Genomic DNA, 23571 nt, shown 5'->3' with positions numbered 1-23571 from the left:
GATCTAAAATTGACACCCTAGCATCACAATTAAAAAAACTAGATAAGCAAGAGCAAACACATTCAAAAGCTAGCAGAAGGCAAGAAATAACTAAGATCAGAGCAGAACTGAAGGAGATAGAGACACAAAAAACCCTCCAAAAAATCAATCAATCCAGGAGCTGTTTTTTTTTGAGAAGATCAACAAAACTGATAGACCGCTAGCAAGACTAATAAAGAAGAAAAGAGAGAAGAATCAAATAGATGCAACAAAAAATGATAAAGGGGATAGCACCACCAACCCTACAGAAATACAAACTACCATCAGAGATACTATAAACACCTCTACACAAATAAACTAGAAAACCTACAAGAAATGGATAATTTCCTGGACACTTACGCTCTCCCAAGACTAAACCAGAAAGAAGTTGAATCCCTGAATAGACCAACAGCAGGCTCTGAAATTGAGGCAATAATTAATAGCCTACCAACCAAATAAAGTCCAGGGCCAGACAGATTCACAGCCGAATTCTACCAGAGGTACAAGGAGGAGTTGGTACCATTTCTTCTGAAACTATTCCAATCAATAGAAAAAGAGGGAATCCTCCCTAACTCATTTTATGAGGCCAACATCATCCTGATACCAAAGCCTGACAGAGATACAACAAAAAAAAGAGAATTTTAGACCAATATCCCTGATGAATATTGATGCAAAAATCCTCAATAAAACACTGGCAAAGCGAATCCAGCAGGACATCAAAAAGCTTATCCACCATGATCAAGTGAGCTTCATCCCTGGGATGCAAGGCTGGTTCAACATACACAAATCAATAAACGTAATCCAGCATATAAACAGAACCAAAGACAAAAACCACATGATTACCTCAATAGATGCAGAAAAGTCCTTTGACAAAATTCAACAGCCCTTCATGCTAAAAACTCTCAATAAATTTGGCATTGATGGAATGTATCTCAAAGTTATGAAAGCTATTTATGACAAACCCACAGCCAGTATCATACTGAATGGGCAAATACTGGAAAAATTCCCTTTGAAAACTCGTACAAGACAGGGATGCTCTCTCTCACCACTCCTATTCAACATAGTGTTGGAAGTTCTGGCTAGGGCAATCAGGCAAGAGAAAGAAATCAAGGGTATTCAGTTAGGAAAAGAAGAAGTCAAATTGTCCCTGTTTGCAGATGACATGATCGTATATTTAGAAAACCCCATTGTCTCAGCCCAAAATCTCCTTAAGCTGATAAGCAACTTCAGCAAAGTCTCAGGATACAAAATTAATGTTCAAAAATCACAGGCATTCTTATACACCGGTAACAGACAAACAGAGAGCCAAATCATGAATGAACTTCCATTCACAATTGCTTCAAAGAGAATAAAATACCTAGGAATCCAACTGACAAGGGATGTAAAGGACCTCTTCAAGGAGAACTACAAACCACTGCTCAGTGAAATAAAAGAGGACACAAACAAATGGAAGAACATACCATGCTCATGGATAGGAAGAATCAATATTGTGAAAATGGCCATACTGCCCAAGGAAATTTATAGATTCAATGCCATCTCCATTCAGCTACCAATCACTTTCTTCACAGAATTGGAATAAATTGTTTTAAAGTTCATATGGAACCATAAATGAGCCTGCATTGCCAAGACAATCCTAAGCCAAAAGAACAAAGCTGGAGGCATCATGCTACCTGACTTCAAACTATACTACAAGTCTACAGTAACCAAAGCAGCATTGTACTTGTACCAAAACAGAGATACAGACCAATGGAACGGAACAGAGTTCTCAGAAATAATACCACACATCTACAGCCATCTGATCTTTGACAAACCTGACAAAAACAAGAAATAGGGAAAGAATTCCCTATTTAATAAATGGTACTGGGAAAATTGGCTAGCCGTAAGTAGAAAGCTGAAGCTGGATCCTTTCCTTACTCCTTAAATGAAAATTAATTCAAGATGGATTAGAGACTTAAATGTTAGATCTAAAACCATAAGAGCCCTGGAAGAAAACCCAGGTAATACCATTCAGGACATAGGCTTGGGCAAGGACTTCATGTCTAAAACACCAAAGCAACGGCAACAGAAGCCAAAATTGACAAATGGGATCTAATTAAACTAAAGAGCTTCTGCACAGCAAAAGAAACTACCATCAGAGTGAACAGACAACCTACAGAATGGGAGAAAATTTCTGCAATGTACTCATCTGACAAAGGGCTAATATCCAGAACCTATAAGGAACTCAATCAAGTTTACAAGAAAAAAGCAAACAACCCCATCAAAAAGTGGGCAAAGGATATGAACAGACACTTTTCAAAAGAAGACATTCATACAGCCAACAGACACATGAAAAAATGCTCATTATCATTGGCCATCAGAAAAATGCAAATCAAACCACAATGAGATACCATCTCACATCAGTTAGAATGGCAATCATTAAAAAATCAGGAAACAACAGGTGCTGGAGAGGAGAAATAGGAACACTTTTACACTGTTGGTGGGACTGTAAACTAGTTCAACCATTATGGAAAACAGTATGGCGATTCCTCAAGGATCTAGAACTAGAAATACCATTTGACCCAGCCATCCCATTACTGGGGATATACCCAAAGGATTATAAGTCATGCTGCTATAAAGACACACGCACACATATGTTCACTGGGGCACTATTCACAATAGCAAAGACTTGGAATCAACCCAAATGTCCATCAGTGACAGACTGGATTAAGAAAATGTGGCACATATACACCATGGAATACTATGCAGCCATAAAAAAGGATGAGTTTGTGTCCTTTGTAGGGACATGGATGCAGCTGGAAGCCATCATTCTCAGCTAACTATCACAAGAACAGAAAACCAAATACTGCATGTTCTCACTCATAGGTGGGAATTGAACAATGAGATCACTTGGACACAGGAAGGGGATCATCACACACCGGGTCCTATTGTGGGGAGGGGGGAGGGGGAAGGGATAGCATTAGGAGATATACCTAATGTAAATGACGAGTTAATGTATGCAGCACACCAACAAGGCACATGTATACATATGCAACAAACCTGCACGTTATGCACATGTACCCTAGAACTTAAAGTATAGTAATTTAAAAAAAGGAGTGCAGCTGTGGCCAGGCATGTTGCTCACACCTGTAATCCCAGCACTTTGGGAGGTCGAGGTGGGTGGATCACTTGAGGTCAGGATTTCGAGACCAGTCTTGCCCACATGGTGAAACCCCGTCTCTACTAAAAATACAAAAATTAGCCAGGCATTGTGGCACATGCCTCTAATCCCAGCTACTTGCGAAGCTGAAGCAGGAAAATCAGTTGAACCTGAGAGGCAAATATTGCAGTCAGCCAAAGATTGCGCCACTGCACTCCAGTCGGGGTAACAGAGCGAGACTCCATCTCAAAAGAAAAAAAAAAAAAAGAAGCTCAACTAGATAGAATATATAGATATTAGTTCAACAATATATCCTAATTTGTTTATAAAAGGCTGCATTCTGATCAGGGCCACCTTCCTGTCCTTCCCTTCCATATACTATTTCCCACATCAAACTGCTAGGTAATATAAAAGTAATAAGAACAGGAGTCATGGACATAGTTTACTGCCTATATTAACAAGAGTTTATATTCCACTGGCTTCATTATCATAATTTTGCTAATACAGGAATCTCTTACCTAGGAAAATAAAAGTTTCAAAAAAAAGTTATTGTTCTTTTCAGCAATTGCCTGAAAGACCTATCAGCTCCTCAATAAAAAGTGTCAAATGACATCTTTCAATCCCAAAACTCTTTGAACCCCTTGCCTAAAAAGTCTTGTCTTGTTGCGTCCACCAATCCTAAATCATTATCATTCCTACCCAATTCTAACCAAACCATCCCCCACTTTAAAACACCCACTTTATACCAGACATGAAAAGCAGAACAAATATACCTAAAGCCCTTTCACATCTGACATACTAGTGCCTCTGTGGAGGTAGTGCTCTACCTTATAGCTTTATGCAAATAATGTCAGCGCTGTCTTATGAACAGGTTATTTGGCTGATATTTGGGGAGTAGAGTATATGATGAGCATAGTCACCACTGCTGTACATCATGTCACAATAGGACTAAGTCTAAATCCTAGGACCAATGTTGTATTAGTCCGTTCTCACACGGCTATATGGACATACATGAGAGTGTGTAATTTATAAAGGAAAGACGTTTAATTGACTCATAGTTCTGCAGGGCTGGGGAGACCTCTGGAAACTTAACAATCATGGAAGAAGTGGAAGCAAACACATCCTTCTTCACATGGCAGCAGGAGAGAGAAGAATGAGCAAAAGGGGAAAAGCCTCTTATAAAACCATTAGATCTTGTGAGAACTTACTCACTATCCGGGCAACAGCATGAAGGTAACCACCCTCATGATTACATTACCTCTCACAGGGTCCTTTCCATGACACGTGGGGATTATGGGAACTACAATTCAAGGAGAGATTTGGGTGGGGACAGAGTCAAACCATATCATATGTATGCATATTTCTAAACCATACACTGTCTGAATGACCTACAGGTGTATTCAGGGAAATCAGTTACCAGTCCAGAGATTAAAATGTGCAATATTACAACCTAAAAAAGGAAGAGGTGTGAATTTATTTAGTCCACAGAAGTGGTTCAATTCATTGGTAGCATGCAGAAAACCTCAGACCAGAGAAGGAAGTGATTAATCAAAACATGAATAAAAATTGGCCAAGGTGGGAGGATCACTTGAGCCCAGAAATTGAGACCAGCCTGGACAACATAGTCAGATTCTGTCTCTAAGTAAATAAATAAATAAAATAGCTGGGCATGGTGGCACACACCTGTAGTCCCAACTACTTGGGAGGCTGCGTCTTGAGTATTGCTTATGCCCAGGAGATCCAGGCTGCAGTGAGGTAAAGTCATGCCATTGCCCACCAGCCAGGGTGACAAAGTAACACCCTGTCTGAAAAAAAAAAAGCATGTATAAATATAGGCATTAAAATACTTTATTTCAGTCAGAAAAGGTCTTACTGAGACACATCAACTACTAAGGGTGACATGGGACTCTCTGTTCCCAAAGTTTCTGGATGCATGAGAATGGTAGGGCAAGAGAGAGAGAAAAAATATCTCTTAAGTCCCTTTCTTTCTACTACAAACATACTGGGGATTCTGATCTGGGGACAGTGGGAAAACCCTGGCTGGCCTTGCATGTGCCTGACTCAGTGTGAACGCCCCTTGCTGCCCAAGTCCCTTGTTGCCCATGCGCCTTACTGTCTGCCTTCTGTCCCTGCAGAGCTGTGCAAGGAGACATCGTGACTTCCTTCTGTCTTGCCGACTGGGAGTCAGCCAGTAGGTCTGCAGGTCAGTAGTCCTAGAAGTTTGAGTGTGAGTGTGAGTGTGAGGAGGAGCCTGCGGGCACGGTCCATGGCCTCCTAGGTGGAAAGGCTTTGAGGTCCCCGTTCTTCTAACACGCAGCGATGCAGCCATGGCCTTGCCGTGGTGGGGATGGTGAATAAGGGAGGAAGAAGGACCATAGAGGGGAGGAGGGTCAGGTAAACAAGCAGTGAGTTTTGAAGGGGGAAACTGTCTGTGGTATTTGAGTCCCCGAGGCATATGAAACTGCTTACAGACTATGCATTCCAAAGTCCTCAGTGGGAACCAGGGAGGGGAGGGAGGACTGCGTGACGCAGGATGGGGTGGGGCAAGGGGGGGCACTGCAACCCACAAGGCAGGCACCGACTTCAGTGTGCATGCTCCTTGGACACCTGCCTCAGTGCGCATGTTCACTTGGCATCTTTCCTTCGACCCCTTTGCCCACGTGGTGACCGCTGGGGAACTGTGAGAGTGTGAGGGTCGCGTTCCAGCTGTCTGGACTCTTTCTCTCCTACTGAGACGCAGCCTGTAGGTCCGCAGGCCAGTCCTCCCAGGAATTGAAATGTGAGTGAATGTGAGGAGGAGTGAGCGGGCTTCCAGAGGGTCAGGCGGCGTGGTCTGTGGTCTCAGAGGTGAAGAGCCTCTACGTCATAAGAAAAGTGGGCCGCCGAGTGAAGGGGAGCCAGATGAAGATGGGGTGAATACTGGGGGTGCTGTTGGAGGTATCTGAGTTCCGGAAGTGCCTGGAACTTCCAACGGAACAGATTCCAGACTTCTTGGTGGGGACCCAGGAATGGGCTGTGTGGGCGGTAAGAAAGGGGCCTGGGAAGTGGGAATGCTATGAGTTGATGACTGCGACCATGAGGTCTGTAGAGCTCCCAGTAGAAGTGTCCAGTGAGGAGCATCCAGCGATGTGTTGCAACTTCTCAACTCCACCCTGGAGGTTCGAATGGGCGGGACTGTGCTTTCCAACAAAACTTTGATTTTAGGGAGGGAAATTGTCCAAACAAATGGGTGTGTGACGAAAGCCGTGGTCACTGCAGTTTTAATTCTCTAGCTGTATCAACTTAAATGTCTCCACTATGGAGAATCCAGCTGTGAAACCAAATCTCATCGGAAATATCCTGTATCTTTTGCCACGAGCATTAAAACATTGCTTTGCTAGATTGCCCAACTTAAGTGGCTTTACAAGCATTCGATTCAGAAGATGTACACACTTCTAGTTGCCCTGGGACTTACTTTCAAATTATTTCCGAACTTTTTTAAAAACTGAAATTTAACATTTGGCCATGAAAGTGGTCAAATATAGCTATTCTCTCAAACACACTTTCCCAATCACAGTATTCTGTTTGCAGAGTGAAATATGAGTTGGCGAGGAAGATCAACATATAGGCCTAGGCCAAGAAGAAGTTTACAGCCTCCTGAGCTGATTGTGGCTATGCTTGTGAGTGCTTTATTATTTTGATGTTTTTTATTAGCAGAAATTTATTTTGTGATAGTGTTGTTGAACTAGTATAGATACACTGATAAAGATCTTCCATGTTGATAAAAATGATCATGGCATCTCATGAAGGAAAGACTAATCCAAGAGTATTACAATCTGGTTTTGCCTGCATGGATAATCTTGTGTTCCCCACCATGACTTCCTCCTCATGCTTACTGATAACAGATTGCACACATCCATCCCAACATAGATTAAAATGGCTTCCAAAGCCTTTGAGGGTAACTGTCTTAGAGTAACCTCTCTTTGGGAAGAGTAACTTTGTGAAGAATAAGTATATGGAATAGTATTGGAGAAGTGTCTTTAGACTTATGATTAGAAATACCTGTGTATTCTGTATATTTGTTTTATGGACATGTATTAATAACAAAACTTTTTATCTGCACACACACCGCCTCCCCTTTGTCCCAGGAACCCAGTGATGAAGAGCCTAAAGAAGAGAAGCCACCCACTGAAAGTTGGGATCCTACAGCTGATCAGAAGAGAGATGATGATCAGGTTGCAGCTGAGATTCACGGTGCTGGGAAAGGAAAGAAATAATGTCTATGGGGGGAAGGAGGACTATGTGTGCATCATGCCTTATGCCATGACCAGTAATAAGAAAGAAAACGTTAGGGAAGGATCTCAAACATTTGCTCAAAGTATACTGGAAAAGTGAAGAGTATAGTTTACAACTTCATGCAGTCCCTGGATATAATACATTTTCTATTTTTTTCAAGATTTATTGTGTATGCTTGAAAATACATCCCTTGCTAAATCAGATGAAACCGTTTAATTTGATGTATAAAAATATACATTATTTCACTTAATTAATTTGATCTTCTTAGAATGTTGCTGCATGATTGGCTCAGCCATGGTGTCCACAATGCTGTAAGCACCCTTTTATAGCATATAGAGTGCCAAGTCACCCTACCTTATAACACCCTGAATAAAGCCCATTTGCATAGGGATATTAACCCCATTTTATAAAAAGGAAATGGTCGCTCAGAGATTGAGGCTTACCAGGAAGCTTGAGTCATGGAGACAGAATTCATATTACATTCCAAGGTCTGTGTTCTTCCTACCATCTACGTTGTTACAAAACGTGAATTATTTTGCTTAAAATGCCTAATACTCGAATGTGTCTGTACTGTAAGGTACTTCGGTATTGGCTCAGGAGAAAACACAATTCAGTGAAGCAGGATAGCAACTCCGGAAAAGGGCTCAATAAATGACAGCCACTGGTCCCTTTGATCAATATTTTTGAAAGTATGTTTGGTAAAAGGATATGTTGGATAATTCAGGACACTGGCATACACGTAGGTATATTAGTATGTTTTTTAAGGAACTTTTAAAAGTTGCCTAAATACTTTTATAATTAGAAAACTCAAAGTATGATAAAATTATCGTGAAACAGAAATTGTGTCCTCAGCAGATAGCATTTTCAAGCTAAAGTTGACAGAATTTGGGCCATGGATTATTTTAGCAATTCACGGTTAAGAGGTTTCCAGAATATGACTGTCAACAATACTCATTACTTTCTGTCACTCAATTTCCTGAACTTTCATTGGAAGACTGTGATTTTCCTCTTATTTTTGGTACTATATTCTCAATGGGATTTATTTATGAAAAGCTACATGTAGGGCCTTTGGGCCTAAGCATAATTTTAATTAATTTTAGCCAAATAATTTTCAAATTTCCTCAACAAGATATGGTTATCACAATTGTAAGTTTTTGTCATAAGTTCAGGAATACATTGACCTAGTCTTTCAGAAAATTACCTTTGAGTTATTATTAAAATGATATTCATGCAGCAAACTTCAGGTATCTTACACAGTTGATACTCGCTGTTTATAATGCACACTTGCAAAGTATAGGAAATGAAGGTATAGTGTGATTTATCCTTAGATTGTCATTTTAAATTAGATTTCAGGCCAGGTACATTGGCTTACACCTGCAATCCCAGCACTTTGGAAGGCCAAGGCTGGTGGGTCCCTTGACCCTGAGAGTTAGGAACTAGCCTGGGCAACATGGGGAAACACCAAAAAATTTTCTCTGCCAAAAAAATACAAAAATTAGCCTTGGTGGTGGCATGTGCCTGTAGTCTCAGCAACTCACAAGGCTGAGACAGGGGGATCGCTTGAGCTCAGGAGGTCAGGGCTGCAGTCGCCTGAGACTGCGCCCCTGTACTGTAGCCTGGATGACAGAGTGAAATCCTGTATTAAAAAACAAATAAAATAGGAATTCATAATACAGGACAACAAAGGTGTGACATCTTTGCATCACATTTATTATCACACTAACCTACAGGCTTTTATGTCATAACTCTGTGGAATAGAATATTATTATTTCCTTATTTATACTTCATGTTTTTCTACTCAAGTTCATAACCTTTGTATTTTTTAGTGCCTGACCTGGAAGCTGATCTCCAGGAGCTGTGTCAGTCAAAGACTGGGGATGAATGTGAAGATGGTACTGATGTCAAGGGGAAGATTCTACCAAAAGCAGAGCACTTTAAAATGCCAGAAGCAAGTGCGTTATTCATTAAGACACAAAGTTATGTGATTTCTATTTTTTACATGTTATACTTTTGATCAGACAGAGATAACATTACTTCCACTTTAATAACAGTGTTCAAATACACACTTTCTTTGAAAGGTATTTCAGATCCCAAATGCCTGACTGCAAGATTTAAACGCTCTCAGATACAGACACAAATTGGGTCAAAGTCATATTGAATCATCAAATATGACAGCATTTTCTTACTTCTGAGTATAACCAACAGCTAACAATTTTCAGATTCTTTTCTAATTTCTGCTTTTAACAAATACATAATGCATTTGTAATACCACACTTTGTGAAATATGCTGAGCCCTGAAGGAGATTCTAGTGGCAGCTCTATGACAATTTGTGAGAATCTGGACAAATGCCATAAATTCTACACTCATCTTTGCTGTTATTGAAAATGGCGAATGCAGATCAAATGTATTAAAATCCGTTTCAATGCTGATTTCTGCATGCTCTGGTTCTGCTGGAGAGAATAGAAAGATATTCCAATTTACATGATTTGTTTTTCCTAACAATTGGCTTCAGTCCAATTACAATATCTGAGCTGAGATTTCATTGCTCCTAAGAAAATGAGCAGGCACCCTACTTGATGTTTGTTTTTCAGTATGGAGACCTGAATGAGTGTTCTTGAATTTTGTCAAATTCTGAATTATCTGGCTCTTAAATAATAATTGCATTTTAAAGCCTTCCCACCGTGAAGCCTTGAATGACTGAATAATAAAATGGAAAGAGACAGTCTACTTTCTGTGGCCGATGAAGTAGGGAGAATGCATGTAGGTCAGTGATGTTCAAGGTGGGTGTAAGATGCCTGTGCTAAGCATGCTTTTTGCTCTCCTGTCAGTCTTCATGAGCTACTGTGTGTAATAAAGACACATATGATTTAATCACCTCTAACCATATCGTAGGTTACATATTACAGGTTTCTGCCTTGAGACATCAGATGATAGGACTTAAAGTTCAAAGACTATAATGTACTAATTCCTGAGTAGTCAACATAAGTATCTTTTACACATACTTTTTATAAATTGTTGACTGTTAATTAGAAGAGCTTCTGAATTTAAAGGAAGAACTCCATGTTTAGGGAAGAAATTACCTAAATGTTTTACTCTGCCCTGCTGAACAATTCCATTAAACTATTTACATTAAAAGACAGTTTTCAGGAACCTATTGAACAAGCCTCAGTTGTATTCTTAGGAAGATCATAGCCTTAACTGCACATCTTATTCGAATAGATAGCAAATTACATGATAAAATAATAAGCAATATAATAATAAAAGAGCAACAGAATAAATCTAATGGAAAAGGAAAGAGGTACTTAATAACAGACAAGTACGAACCTGGAGTTTGGATTAGGAAAACTAATCCAAAAGTAATACATTTAACACATTGTTTATTTTAAAAATAGCTATGAATAGACTACCTATTTGTTTCCCATTCAGTCTTGAAGAAAATGGGAAAAGCACAATACAGAATACGAAGAAGACACAGATATTGAATATATAGTATAACTGAAAGTAAATACATTCTTTTGTTTTGTTTTGCTTTTGAGATAGAGTCTCGCTCTCTCACCCAGGCCGGAGTGCGGCGGCGTGATCTTGGCTGACTGCAACCTCCGCTTCCTGGGTTCAAGTGATTCTCTTGCCTCAGCCTCCTGAGTAGCTGGGAGTACAGGCACGCACCACCATGCCTGACTATTTTTTGTATTTTTAGTAGAGACGGGGTTTCGCCATGTTGGACAAGCTGTTCTTTAACTCCTGACCTCAGGTGATCCACTTGCCTTGGCCTCCCAAAGCGCTGGGATTACAGATGTGAGCCACCACACCCAGCTGAAAGTGAATACATTCTTAAACTCTAATATTTTCAGAATGTAGGTGAAATGGTTGACAAGCTAGGAATGCATACATTATTAAATATATCCCAGTAGTACCTGAATATCTATTCATCACAAAGACTGCATGAACTTGTGAAATTTGCCAGTTGTCCCTGGATAACATTTACTTTTAAACACAAATATTTAGTTATTCTAGATGTCTTCCTCTATGTCTCCATTTCCCTCTTCATTTCTTTTTTTTCGTGCCATACTGTTCATGATATATACCTCTTTCATATTTTGATATCAATAATGATAATGATAGATTAAAACTAATGTGATCATATAATTAATCATAAAAGGGGAATTTTTCAAGTGTAAAAAGAGATATTTGTATTAACATCAGGACTATAGGTGAAAACTGGGAACAGATGTTTGCCACACCTTAATATCTACAGAAGGGTAAACTAACCCAAAGTAACATTTTTTCACTTTTGCACAATATCGAAAAAAACAAATGAGATACTGTCCTTTCTATTCACCACTCATATGCAGCTCTTAATGTGACATTAACTCTTTTCTTAAAAGATAGTTTTCATGCTATTTCCAGGAGCCTATTAGACATCCAGACCATAGTTTCAAGCCAAAATATTAAATTATACATTTTTTATAAATTCCTTTGTTTCTTAGTTTTTTTGCGTGTGTTGGTTATATTTTTAGTAAAATTATGCACAGTTTTTGCTTTCTACATTAAATCCCTTTTTAAGAGGTCCACTTGATTTAATGTGTTCTGACCTTGGACTGTCTTTTGGTTTTCTTGTAGCACTAGAAAGCAGAGTGTGTGTCAAACAAATGGAAGAACATACCATGCTCATGGATAGGAACAATCAATATTGTGAAAATGGCCATACTGCCCAAGGAAATTTATAGATTCAATGCCATCCCCATTAAGCTACCAATGACTTTCTTCACAGAATTGGAAAAAACTGCTTTAAAGTTCATATGGAATCAAAAAAGAGCCCACATTGCCAAGACAATCCTAAGCCAAAAGAACAAAGCTGGAGGCATCCTGCTACCTGACTTAAAACTATACTACAAGTCTACAGTAACCAAAACAGCATGGTACTGGTACCAAAACAGAGATATAGACCAATGGAACAGAACAGAGCCCTCAGAAATAATACCACACATCTACAACCATCTCATCTTTGACAAACCTGAGAAAAACAAGAAATGGGGAAAGGATTCCCTATTTAATAAATGGTGCTGGGAAAATTGGCTAGCCATAAGTAGAAAGCTGAAGCTGGATCCTTTCCTTACTCCTTATATGAAAATTAATTCAAGATGGATTAGAGACTTAAATGTTAGACCTAAAACCATAAAAACCCTGGAAGAAAACCTGGGTAATACCATTCAGGACATAGGCATGGGCAAGGACTTCATGTCTAAAACACCAAAAGCAACGGCAGCAAAAGCCAAAATTGACAAATGGGATCTAATTAAACTAAAGAGCTTCTGCACAGCAAAAGAACTACCATCAGAGTGAACAGGCAACCTACACAATGGGAGAAAATTTTTGCAATCTACTCATCTGACAAAGGGCTAATATCCAGAACCTATAAAGAACTCAATCAAGTTTACAAGAAAAAAGCAAACAATCCCATGAAAAAGTGGGCAAAGGATATGAACAGACACTTCTCAAAAGAAGACATTCATACAGCCAACAGATACATGAAAAAATGCTGATCATCACTCACCATCAGAGAAATGCAAATCAAAACCACAATGAGATACCATCTCACACCAGTTAGAATGGCGAGCATTAAAAAGTCAGGAAACAACAAGTGCTGGAGAGGATGTGGAGAAATAGGAACACATTTACACTGTTGGTGGGACTGTAAACTAGTTCAACCATTGTGGAAGACAGTGGGGTGATTCCTCAAGGATCTAGAACTAGAAATACCATTTGACCCAGCCATCCCATTACTAGGGATATACCCAAAGGATTATAAGTCATGCTGCTATAAAGACACATGCACACTTATGTTCACTGGGGCACTATTCGCAATAGCAAAGACTTGGAATCAACCCAAATGTCCATCAGTGACAATAATGGATTAAGAAAATGTGGCACATATACACCATGGAATACTGTGCAGCCATAAAAAAGGATGAGTTTGTGTCCTTTGTAGGGACATGGATGCAGCTGGAAACCATCATTCTCAGCAAACTATCACAAGAACAGTAAACCAAACACCGCATGTTCTCACTCATAGGTGGGAATTGAACAATGAGATCACTTGGACACGGGAAGGGGAACATCACACACCGGGTCCTATTGTGGGGAGGGGATGGGGGGAGGAATAGCATTAGGAGATATATCTAGTGTAAATGACGAGTTAATGGGTACAGCACACAAACATGGCACATGTATACATATGTAACAAAACTGCACGTTGTGTACAGGTACCCTAGAACTTAAAGTACAATAATAAAAATAAAAATATAAACCAAAACATTTAATGAATAACAAAAAAAGCAGGGTGTGTTTAAAAAATATTAATGATGTATATGTTTAGAAGTTTATCTCCAAAGTCTCCACAGAGGTCTAACTGAATGTAAGCCAGAGGATGACTCTTGGGCTAATGGTCTTAGTCCACTGTAAGAAACAAAAACTTTGGTGTCATTTGCATATCTTAATGTGATCTAAATACAGTTCTGCTAGTAATGTTCCACCTGTTATGTTTCTATACATGTGAAGGGAAATCACAGGTTTAAAGGAAGATAAGCTGAAACAACACAAACTGTTTTTATATTAGATATTTTACTTTAAAATATCTTATTAAAGTTTTAAGCTTTTCTCCAAAGAAGTCTTGCACATCTTCTGTTAATTTCTCTTTCTTTCTTTCTTTCTTTCTTTCTTTCTTTCTTTCTTTCTTTCTTTCTTTCTTTCTTTCTTTTTCTTTCTTTCTTTCTTTCTTTTTCTTTCTTAGATGGAATTTTGCTCTGTCACCACACTGGAGTGCAGTGGCATGATCTTGGCTCACTGCAACCTCTGCCTCCTGGGTTCAAGCAATTCTCCTGCCTCAGCCTCCTGACTAGCTGGGACTACAGGCGCATGCCACCACACATGGCTAATTTTTGCATTTTTAGTAGAGACGGGGTTTCACCATGTTGGCCAGGATGGTCTCAATCTCCTGACCTCGTGATCTGCCTGTCTTGACCTCCCAAAGTGCTGGGATTACAGGCATGAGCCACCATGCCCAGCCTCTTCTGTTAATTTCATTCCTAGGTATTTTGATACTATTGAAAATTGTGGCCAGGTGCAATGACTAACACCTGTAATCCCAGTACATTGGGATGCTGAGGTAGGAGGATTGCTAGAGCTCAGGAAAGTGACATCAGTCCGGGGAACATAGGAATCCCTTTCTACTACAATGAATGAATGAATGAATGAATGAATGAATGAATGAATGAATGAAACTATAGTTCCAGTTACTCTGGAGGCATAGGTGGGAGGATCCTTTGAGCCCAGGTGGTCAAGGATGCTGGTAGTCATGTTCATGCCACTGCAACTCCAACCTCCATGACAGAGCAAGACTGTTTCAAAAAAAAGTATCATTTTTGATATTTTGTATTCTGAGTTAGCTGATACACAAGCGAGGTATGGTGAAATATATATTTGGTCCTCGACTGTGCTTACTGGCATACAACTCCTACAAAGTGATGTCTTTTTGTATGCTAGTGAGTTGGCTGATGACTGGCAGCCTCTAGGAGCTCTAGGATGGGGAATTAGAGGGTTGAGACTTTCAGCCCTATGCCCAAACTTCAGGGAAGGTTGGGGCTGAAGGTTAAGTTGTTCACCAATGGCAAGCCAACAGTTTAATCAGTCATGCCTACATAATGAAAACCTCCATGAAACCCAAAAGGACACGGTTCAGAGAGCTTCTGGCTAGCTGAACACATGGAGAGTAGCATGCCCATAGAGGCCATGGAAACTCCCTGCCCCTTCCTACATACCTCACCCTATGTGTCCCCTCATCTGCATCTTTTCTAAGAGTGTTCCACTTGCCACAAAATATGTGAGAAGTCCCTAGGCTATAGAGCTGGATGAAAGAATTAGGGCCTCTGCAGAAGAAAGGGAAAAGCAACCAGGGCAACTTGATGAAGCAAAATGACTTGGGTCCTACCTACACTGTCTCCTTACAGGCTATGGCATGAAATACCCATGGGATTCCATCCTGCTTCTTACACACTGGCCATGAGAGGGTGGGCAATATATTATAATCTGTGGGGCAGTGTCCCCATTTCTAAAGTAGAAATTAGAATACTTACACTAAATACTTGTTATGAAGAATAAATGAAATAACATATGGATTAGGCCATATGTATTTATTATTGTAGATAAATTTGGTTTGTTATATTTCTTTTCTTATTTTAAAATTTCATTTTTTTTTCATTCCCTTTGCCTTTACAATCACATGTTTAGTAATAACTGTTCTTAAATTTCAAGTAGAGGTATCAAGTTACCTTTTTAAATGAATTTGACTTCTGAGACTTACTTAATTTAAATAAATATGTTAATTAAAAACCGGGGCAGCTGGTGTCAGACATGGCATCAATTCTAAAGTTGGTTTGTAAATAAACGCAGTCTGACAAGGCCAACCCTAAGTCAATAGAATGTGCCGAACACTGTGCTTTGCTGTGTGTGATGCCATGAAGAATAAGTCCTTCTGGTCAGCCAATACCACACAACACAATAGTGTGTCAAGTGTTCAAGCAGTCCCTAAGCAGCCCTGGGGTAGCTAACAGGGTCGCAAGGATCACCACTGCAGTTGTTAGTTTGGCTTGTCACACATCCGTAGATTTGGCCAATAAGAAAATGAGCCTAAATGTATCCAAATGGTTGATTGATTGCAGACAAAGTAAAAGCAAGGTCAGCATTGTGTCAGCACTGTGTCCCTAGTCCCACAGTATGACACTGAATCGGAGGTATACAATGACAGCATAGATGGGTCTCTCTGCCTGTGAGGAGCCCACAGCTGTACCCCAAGGCAGTGAGCAATTTTATACTCCACAGTTGTACCCTAAGATGAGGAAAGGCCCGTATTTAACGGAAACTAGGGAAATGGATAAAGAATGGTCTTGTGTCAACCTCCAACCAGATAGGGAGCTGGTGAGAAAATCTGTGGCAGCTCCTACCACACTTCCTGTCTCTCCTTGCAACAAAAGGAATCCGGATATTCTTCCAACACTCAGGTTAGCCTGCAGTCTGGCTTTGCCTACATGTCCTATGTGGTGACCTGCAAGATCTCCAAGACACCATGGCAGAGCCTTTGCCCTATAGTGTCTGACACAAAACCATATGTAAGGTGCCTAGAAACATACCATATCCAATAATGACTCCTAAATAGAGGGGATGCTTTTCTGTTAGGGTCATTACAAAAGACTGATAATTTAATTCAATAGATATGCATTGATGACTGCCATGTTATAGGAAATGTCTTGGATGCTGGAAATGAGAAGACCAACCAACAACACATGGTACTTGCTGTAGAGGCTGTCACACTGTTGGTGGCGGCGGGAGGTGGGGCATCTTTACAGAAGACCCTTCAACAGAAGAGCAGCTGAAATGCAAAGGAGAAACACAGGGAAGGGACCCAGGGGGATAAAAACAATGAATGTGGTGGCCAAGCAGTAGGAGTAAAACAAGACAATTTCTCGAAAAGATAATTTCTCCGTTGCCTTTGTGCCTTTTCTGAAAATCAGTTTATCATGTCTGTGAGTCCATTGCTCGACTCCCTGCTGATCTGTTGATTTTTTTTCCCCCGTACCACATTCTCTGGATTACTATAGAATTAATGTGACTCTTGATATTAGGTAGTGTGAGTTCCCCAAAGTTATACTTCAGAATGGTTTTGGCTGTTCTGGTTCATTTTCCTTTCTAGATAATTTTGAAAATTGACTCCAGTGAAGTCAGTTGTATAAGTTGTGGCAGTTTTCCTTTGAAGGGCAGCAGATAAACATGTTAGTACCTACAGAAGGACATGGGAGAAGAAGGTGAGCTTCCCCCTTAACTTTGGGAATGATCCAATATCGAGGGAGCCATTGATGGTTCAGGAGAGGGGAGTGATCACTGCAGGACCAAAGCCCTTGGGAAGGTGGGGGGTATGGATCCTGAGCTGAGGTGAGGGGCTGGCTTCAGTTAAGAGCGTTGTATGTAGAAGGGCAACAGAGAATGCTAGGGCAGACACGGGTAGACTGGGTTTGGGAACCTCTGATAATTTCCAGCAGATTGCTTCTGTCCTTTAAATGAATCACTATGTCTCAAAAATAAACAGTATTAATATAAAACTAACAGTCATACTGTTATAGGCTGAGTTGTATCTGCTCAAAATTCATATGGCAAAGTCTGAACTCCTAGTGCCACAGAATGTAACTGTATTTGAGATAGGTGGGGTCTTTAAAGAGGTAATTAAGTGAAATGGGGTCATTAGAGTTGACCCTAAGGCAATTTGCCTGGTGTCCTTATAAAAAGAGGAAATGATGACACACACGTACAGAGGGAGGACTAAGGCGGACACCAGGAGAAAACAGCTGCCTACAAGGCAAGGAGGGAGGCCTTAGAAGAAACCAATTCTGCTGACACCTTGATCTCAGATGTGTAGCCTCCAGAATTGTGAGAAAATATATGTCTGTTGTTTAAGCCACCCACTTGGTGGTAGTTTTTGATGGCAGCCCTAACAAATGAATAGAAATACTTTTAGCGCCCTTGTGGAGGTGTTATCGTATCTATTTTATAAGCTAGCACTCCTGCTTCTTCTACTAGTGTAATAACCATGTAATTATGTCTATATCTGAGCAACTGAGTGGTGACGAGAAAACTTCAAAACCTGAATTATTTTGCCTTAAGTTCATGACCAAGAGAGAATTACTTCTCACTTTCACTCTCATCCTGTTTCCAATACTATAATACTCTCACAAAATGCCAAAACCCCTCCTCAATTTGAATGAGGCATTTTGTGAGAGTATTACAGTATTGGAAATTTCTTATCATGAAATCATTTGTTATTCAATTATATATGTTCAGCATCAGTAAAAAAAATAGTACAGAAGAATAATCAAGTCTCATAAAATACACAAATATTGTGGAAATCATACTAGATTTGGAGTACAGTGAAATATGCCTGTTCAGGCAACTGCAGGAAATGTCTGCCAAATGTATCAGCCCCTTGAAGTCCTGAGGCAGATGATTATTAGGAGAATCTGGAAGCCACTGCAAACACTCACACATTCACCATTCACACCTGCCCAAATATTCTGGCATTCACCATTCACACCTTCCCAAACATTCCCACATTTACGTTTCACACCTGCTTAAGCATTCACATGTTCACCACTCACACCTGCCCAAACATTCCATTTACCATTCACACCTCCCAAGCATTCGCAGATTCACCATTCACACCTGCCCAAACATTCCCATGTTGACCATTCACACCTTTGACCATTTTGGGGTAAAATAAGAAAATGACTTCTACTTCCCAAATCTTTTAAGAGGTGCATATTATTAGCATCACCTGGGAAGCTGTGGCACACCACCCTCTGCAAGGGATCCTGGGACTGGTGTTTATCAAGATTCTAGCAGTAGCCATACAAGGGAGAGCAGAAGAGATGGGGGTGCCTGTTGTTCAAATGCTTGTGGAAATTATATCTGTCAGGGTTTTCCGCGATCTATGTTGTGAAACAAGCTTCCTGGACCGTAAGGTTCATGTGGAGAGGTTTCCATGGGACCCCTGAGAATGGTTTGGCAAGAGATGAAAAAAAAAGATATCTTAAGTCATTTTCTTTCTACTGGAAACAGCCTGTGGATGTGGGTCTGGGGACAGCGGGAAAACCCTGGCCGGCCCTGCATGTGCCTGACTCTGTGTGTACCCCCTTGTTGCCCATGTGCCTTGCTGTCAGATCAGTTGTCCCAGAGGTTTAAGTGTGAGTGAGTGTGAGGAGGAGCCCTTGGGCGCAGTCTATAGCCTCCTAGGGGGAAGGGTCTTGAGGTTGTTGTCCTCCTAACAGGCAGTGGTGCACCCCTTGGGGGTGCTGGATAAGGGAAGAAAGAGGGCCATAGAGGGGAGGATGGCCTAGTGAACACGGAGTGAGTTATGAAGGGGGACACTATTTGAGGTATTTGAATCCTTAGAGCATATGGAACTAACTGCCCAAAAAGGATGGATTCCAGAGTCCTTAGTGGATACCTTGGAGGAAGTGGAGGATGCAGTGAGGCAGGGTACCACAGCCTACAAGGCAGGCACCCATCTCACTGTGCATGCTCCTTGTACCTCAGTGGGCATGTTCGCTGGGCATGGTCCAGTCAGCCCCTTCGACCACGTGGTGAATGCCACGGAGCTGTGAGGGTGAGAGAGTGGCGGTCCTGTGGTCTAGACTATCTCCTTTACTGAGACACAGTCAGTAGATGCGAAGGCCAGTCCCCCCAGGAGGTGTAGTGTGAGTGAGTGTGAGGAGGAGCCAGCAGACTTCCTGAGCTTCAGGCAGCCTAGGCCCTGGCCTCAGCCGGGGAAGGCCTTAGACGTCATGAGTAAGGTGGACCACAGAGTGGAGGTAGCTCAGGTGAACATGGGGCAAGTGCTGAAGGTAATGTTGGAGGTATCCGAGTCTCGGAAGCAGCTGGAAACCCCAATAGATGACAGATTCCAGACTCCTCGGTGGGGAATGAGGAAGGGGCAGGGAGGGCGGGAAGGAACGGGCCTGGGAAGTGGGAATGCTGTGGGCTGGTGACCCAAGCCCTGAGGTCTGTAGAGTGCCCACATAGGTGTCCAGTGAGGAGTGCCCAGTGCCGTGTGGCAACTTCAACTCCCCCATGGATGTTCGAATGGGCTGGGTTATGCATTTCAGCAAAACTTGATTTTTGAGGGAAAATGGGCCTAGCTAACGAATGTGTAATGAAAGCTGTGTTCACTCCAATTTTAATTCTGTAGCTGTATTTTCCTATATGTCTCCACTATGTAAAGTCCAGTTGTGAAACTAAACCTCATCAGAAATACCCTGTGTCTTTTGTCAGGAGCCTTAAGACACTGCTACCTTGACCACCTTAAGTGGCTTTGCAAGCATTCGATTCAGAAGGCACACACCCTTAAACTTGCCCTGGGACTTACTTTCAAAGTATTTCCAAATTTTAATAAAATTACAAGTTTACATATGGCGATGGAAGTGGTCAAATACAGCAATCCTCTCAAGTGCACTTTCCCAATCACAGTGTTCTGTTAGCAGAATGAAATATGAGTTGGCAAGGAAGATCAACATATAAGCCTAGACCAAGAGGAAGTTTACAGTTTCCTGAACTGATTGGGCTTATGCTCATTAGTGCCTTAACATTCCATGTTTTCTGTTAGCAGAAATTTCTAGTTGTGATAGTCTTGTTGAACTAGTGTACATATACTGATAAAGGTCTCCCATGCTGAAAATTGATCATGGCATCTCATGAAGGAAAGGCAAGTCCAAGAGGATTACATTCTGGTTTTGTGTGGATGGATGATCTTGTGCTCCTCAGATTTCACCCTTGATTTCCTCCCCATGTTTATTCATAAGAGATTACACACATTCCTCCCAACATAAATTAAAACAGCTTCCAAAGCCCTTGAAGGTAACTGTCTTAAGAGTATGACCTCTCTGTGGGAAGAGTAGTTTTATGAAGAATAAGGATATGGAATAATGTTGGAGAAATGTCTTCAGACTTATGATGAAAAATATGTATTCTGTATGTTTATATTATTGACATATATTGATAACAGAACGTTTTAATCTGCATAAACACACACACCCCTTGTCCCAGCAGCCCAGTGATGAAGAGCCTCAAGAAGAGAAACCACCCACTGAAAGTCAAGATTCTACACATGGTCAGGAGAGAGAAGAAGATCAGGATGCTGCTGAGATTCAGAGTGCTGCTGAGATTCAAGGTGCTGTGAAGGGAAAGAAAGAATGTCTATGGTGGTGGGGGGGTGCGGAGGGGGTCTATATGTGCATCATGCATTATGCCATAAACAGTAACAGAAGAAAGAAAACATTAGAAAAGGTTCTCAAACACTTGCTGAAAGTTGGCCGGAAAAGTGAAGAGTATAGTTTGCAGCTTCATGAAGTCCCTGGATACAATGAATCTTCTGTTTTTTTTTTTTTTTTTTTTTTTTTTTTTTTTAGGTTTATTTTGCATGCTTGAAAATACAGTCCTTGCTAAATCATATGAAACCATTTAATTTTATATATAAAAATGTACATTATTTCACTAGTTTAATTTGATGTTTTTGGAATGTTGTTGTATGATTGTCTCAGCCATGGTGTCCACAGTGTTGTGTGCATCCTTTAATGGCATGTAGAGTGCCAAGTAACCCTACCTTGTAACACCCTGAATAAAGCCCATTTGCATAGGGATGTTAGCCCCACTTTATAAATAAGAAAACTGAGGCTTAGAGATTAAGGCTTACCAAGAACACTTGACTCATGGACAAAGAATTCAAATTACATTTCAAAGTTTGTATTTGTCCTACTGTCAATGTTATTAGAAAATATGACTGCTTTTGCTTAAAATGCTTAATACTCGAATGTGCTTGTACTGTAAGGTATTTCAGTATGGACTCAGGAAAAGGCACAGTTCAGTGAAACAGGATAGCAGCTCCAGAAACGAGCTCAATCAAAGAAATACTGATCAAAGGAAACAGCCAATGTTCTCTTCCATCAATATTTTTGACGGTATGTTTGGGAAAAGCTGGATAATTCAGGATACTGGCATACAGGTATATTACTATATTGGCTATATTAGTATGGTTTTTAAGGGACTTCTAAAAGTTGCTTCAGTACTTTTACAATTAGACAGTTTAAAGTATAATAAGATTGTCATGAAACAGAAATTATTTCCTCAAATGATAGCATTTTCAAGCTAAATACTGACTGAATTTGGGCCATGGATTATTTTAGCAATTCACTCTTAAGAAGTTTCCAGAATATGACTGTCAACAATGCCCATTAATTTCTTTGCACTCAGGTTCCCATACTCTCACTGAAGATTTTGCTGTTATATTTGGTACTTTTTTCTTAATGGGATTCTTTTATAGAAAGTTATATATAGGCCTTTGGACCTGAGCATAACTTTCATTTATTTTTACCCCCAAATTTTCAAGTTACTTGAACAGGGGATGGATGTCAGGACTATAAGATTTGTCATAAATCTGCCACTACATTGATCTAATCCTTCAGAAAGTTACATTTAATTTATGATTAAAATGCTATCCATGCAGCAGGCTTCAGATTTCCTAGATACCTGATACTGTTTACAATACACAATGGTAAAGCATAGGAAATTGAGGTGTAGTGTGATTTACCCTCAGATTGTCATTTAAAATAAGATTTCATAATAGAGGAAAACAAAGGCAGGACATCTTTGCATCACATTTATTACCACAGTAGCCTACAGGATTTTATTTCCTAACACTGAGGAAAAACAATGTGATAATTTCCTTGTTTATCATTCTTGTTTGCCTGCTTCAATTGATACCCTTTGTATTTTTTAGTGCCTGACCTGGAAGCTGATCTCAAGGATCTGTCTCAGTCAAAGATGGGGGATGAATGGGGAGATGGTACTGATGTCCAGGGGAAGATTCTGCAAAAATCATATCAATTTAAAATGCCAGAAAGTGATATGCTATCCATTAAGATGCAAAATTATGTGCTTTCTGTTTTCCATAATATTATAATTTTGATAATACAAAGAGAGAACATTACTACTCCTTTAAAAACAGAAAGCAGAGTTCAAATGCAGACTTACTTTGAAAAGTAGTTCAGACCCCAGATTCCTGACTGCAAGACTTAAACACTACCAGATGGAGACACAAATTGGGTCCAAGCTATATTGAATTATCAAATATTAAAGCATTTTCTTCTGAGTATAACCAAGAAGCCGCATCATAAGTGGGTGCCATCTGTATTCTTTTTGTTGGACTTTGGTATCAAGGTTACAGTAGCTTCATGAAATGAATTGGTATATAAAACCTCTTTCTATGAAATCCCTGCAAGAGTGAATCACTTGGAGATAGGATTTCCCATGTGTGTTTGTTTCCAGATTGCATGCTTTTTTTTTTTTTTTTTTTTTTTTTTAAGTTTTGGACACTACTTAAAAGAAAGACAGAAGGGGCAGCTCCAGGCTTCCATGCCTTTAAACTTTGTAAGGCACCTCTCTTCCCTACAAAGATGCCTCTAATTATGCCATCACTCTGAAAACTACCTGCTCCTGTTTCTGTACTGACATTAACCTCTGTACACAGCAAGTTAAAAGTTGCCAA

General features: G+C 40.2%; 1 protein-coding gene across 1 annotated transcript; it reads left to right on the top strand.

The window, feature by feature from the left end:
- The first annotated feature begins 6732 nt into the window (after nucleotides 1-6732).
- On the top strand, nucleotides 6733-19636 carry LOC139360686 (X antigen family member 2). Its single transcript, XM_071088534.1, has 4 exons — nucleotides 6733-6813; nucleotides 7282-7387; nucleotides 9256-9405; nucleotides 19425-19636. Exons 1-4 carry the CDS (start codon nucleotides 6733-6735, stop codon nucleotides 19634-19636), a joined length of 549 nt encoding a protein of 182 aa, XP_070944635.1.
- Nucleotides 19637-23571: the final 3935 nt, after the last annotated feature.

This window comes from Macaca nemestrina, chromosome X (genome assembly GCF_043159975.1).
Source record: "Macaca nemestrina isolate mMacNem1 chromosome X, mMacNem.hap1, whole genome shotgun sequence".
Classification (NCBI taxonomy): Eukaryota; Metazoa; Chordata; class Mammalia; order Primates; family Cercopithecidae; genus Macaca; species Macaca nemestrina.
Note: the sequence above shows the minus strand (reverse complement) of the source record. Positions and strands in the feature narration are given on the sequence as shown.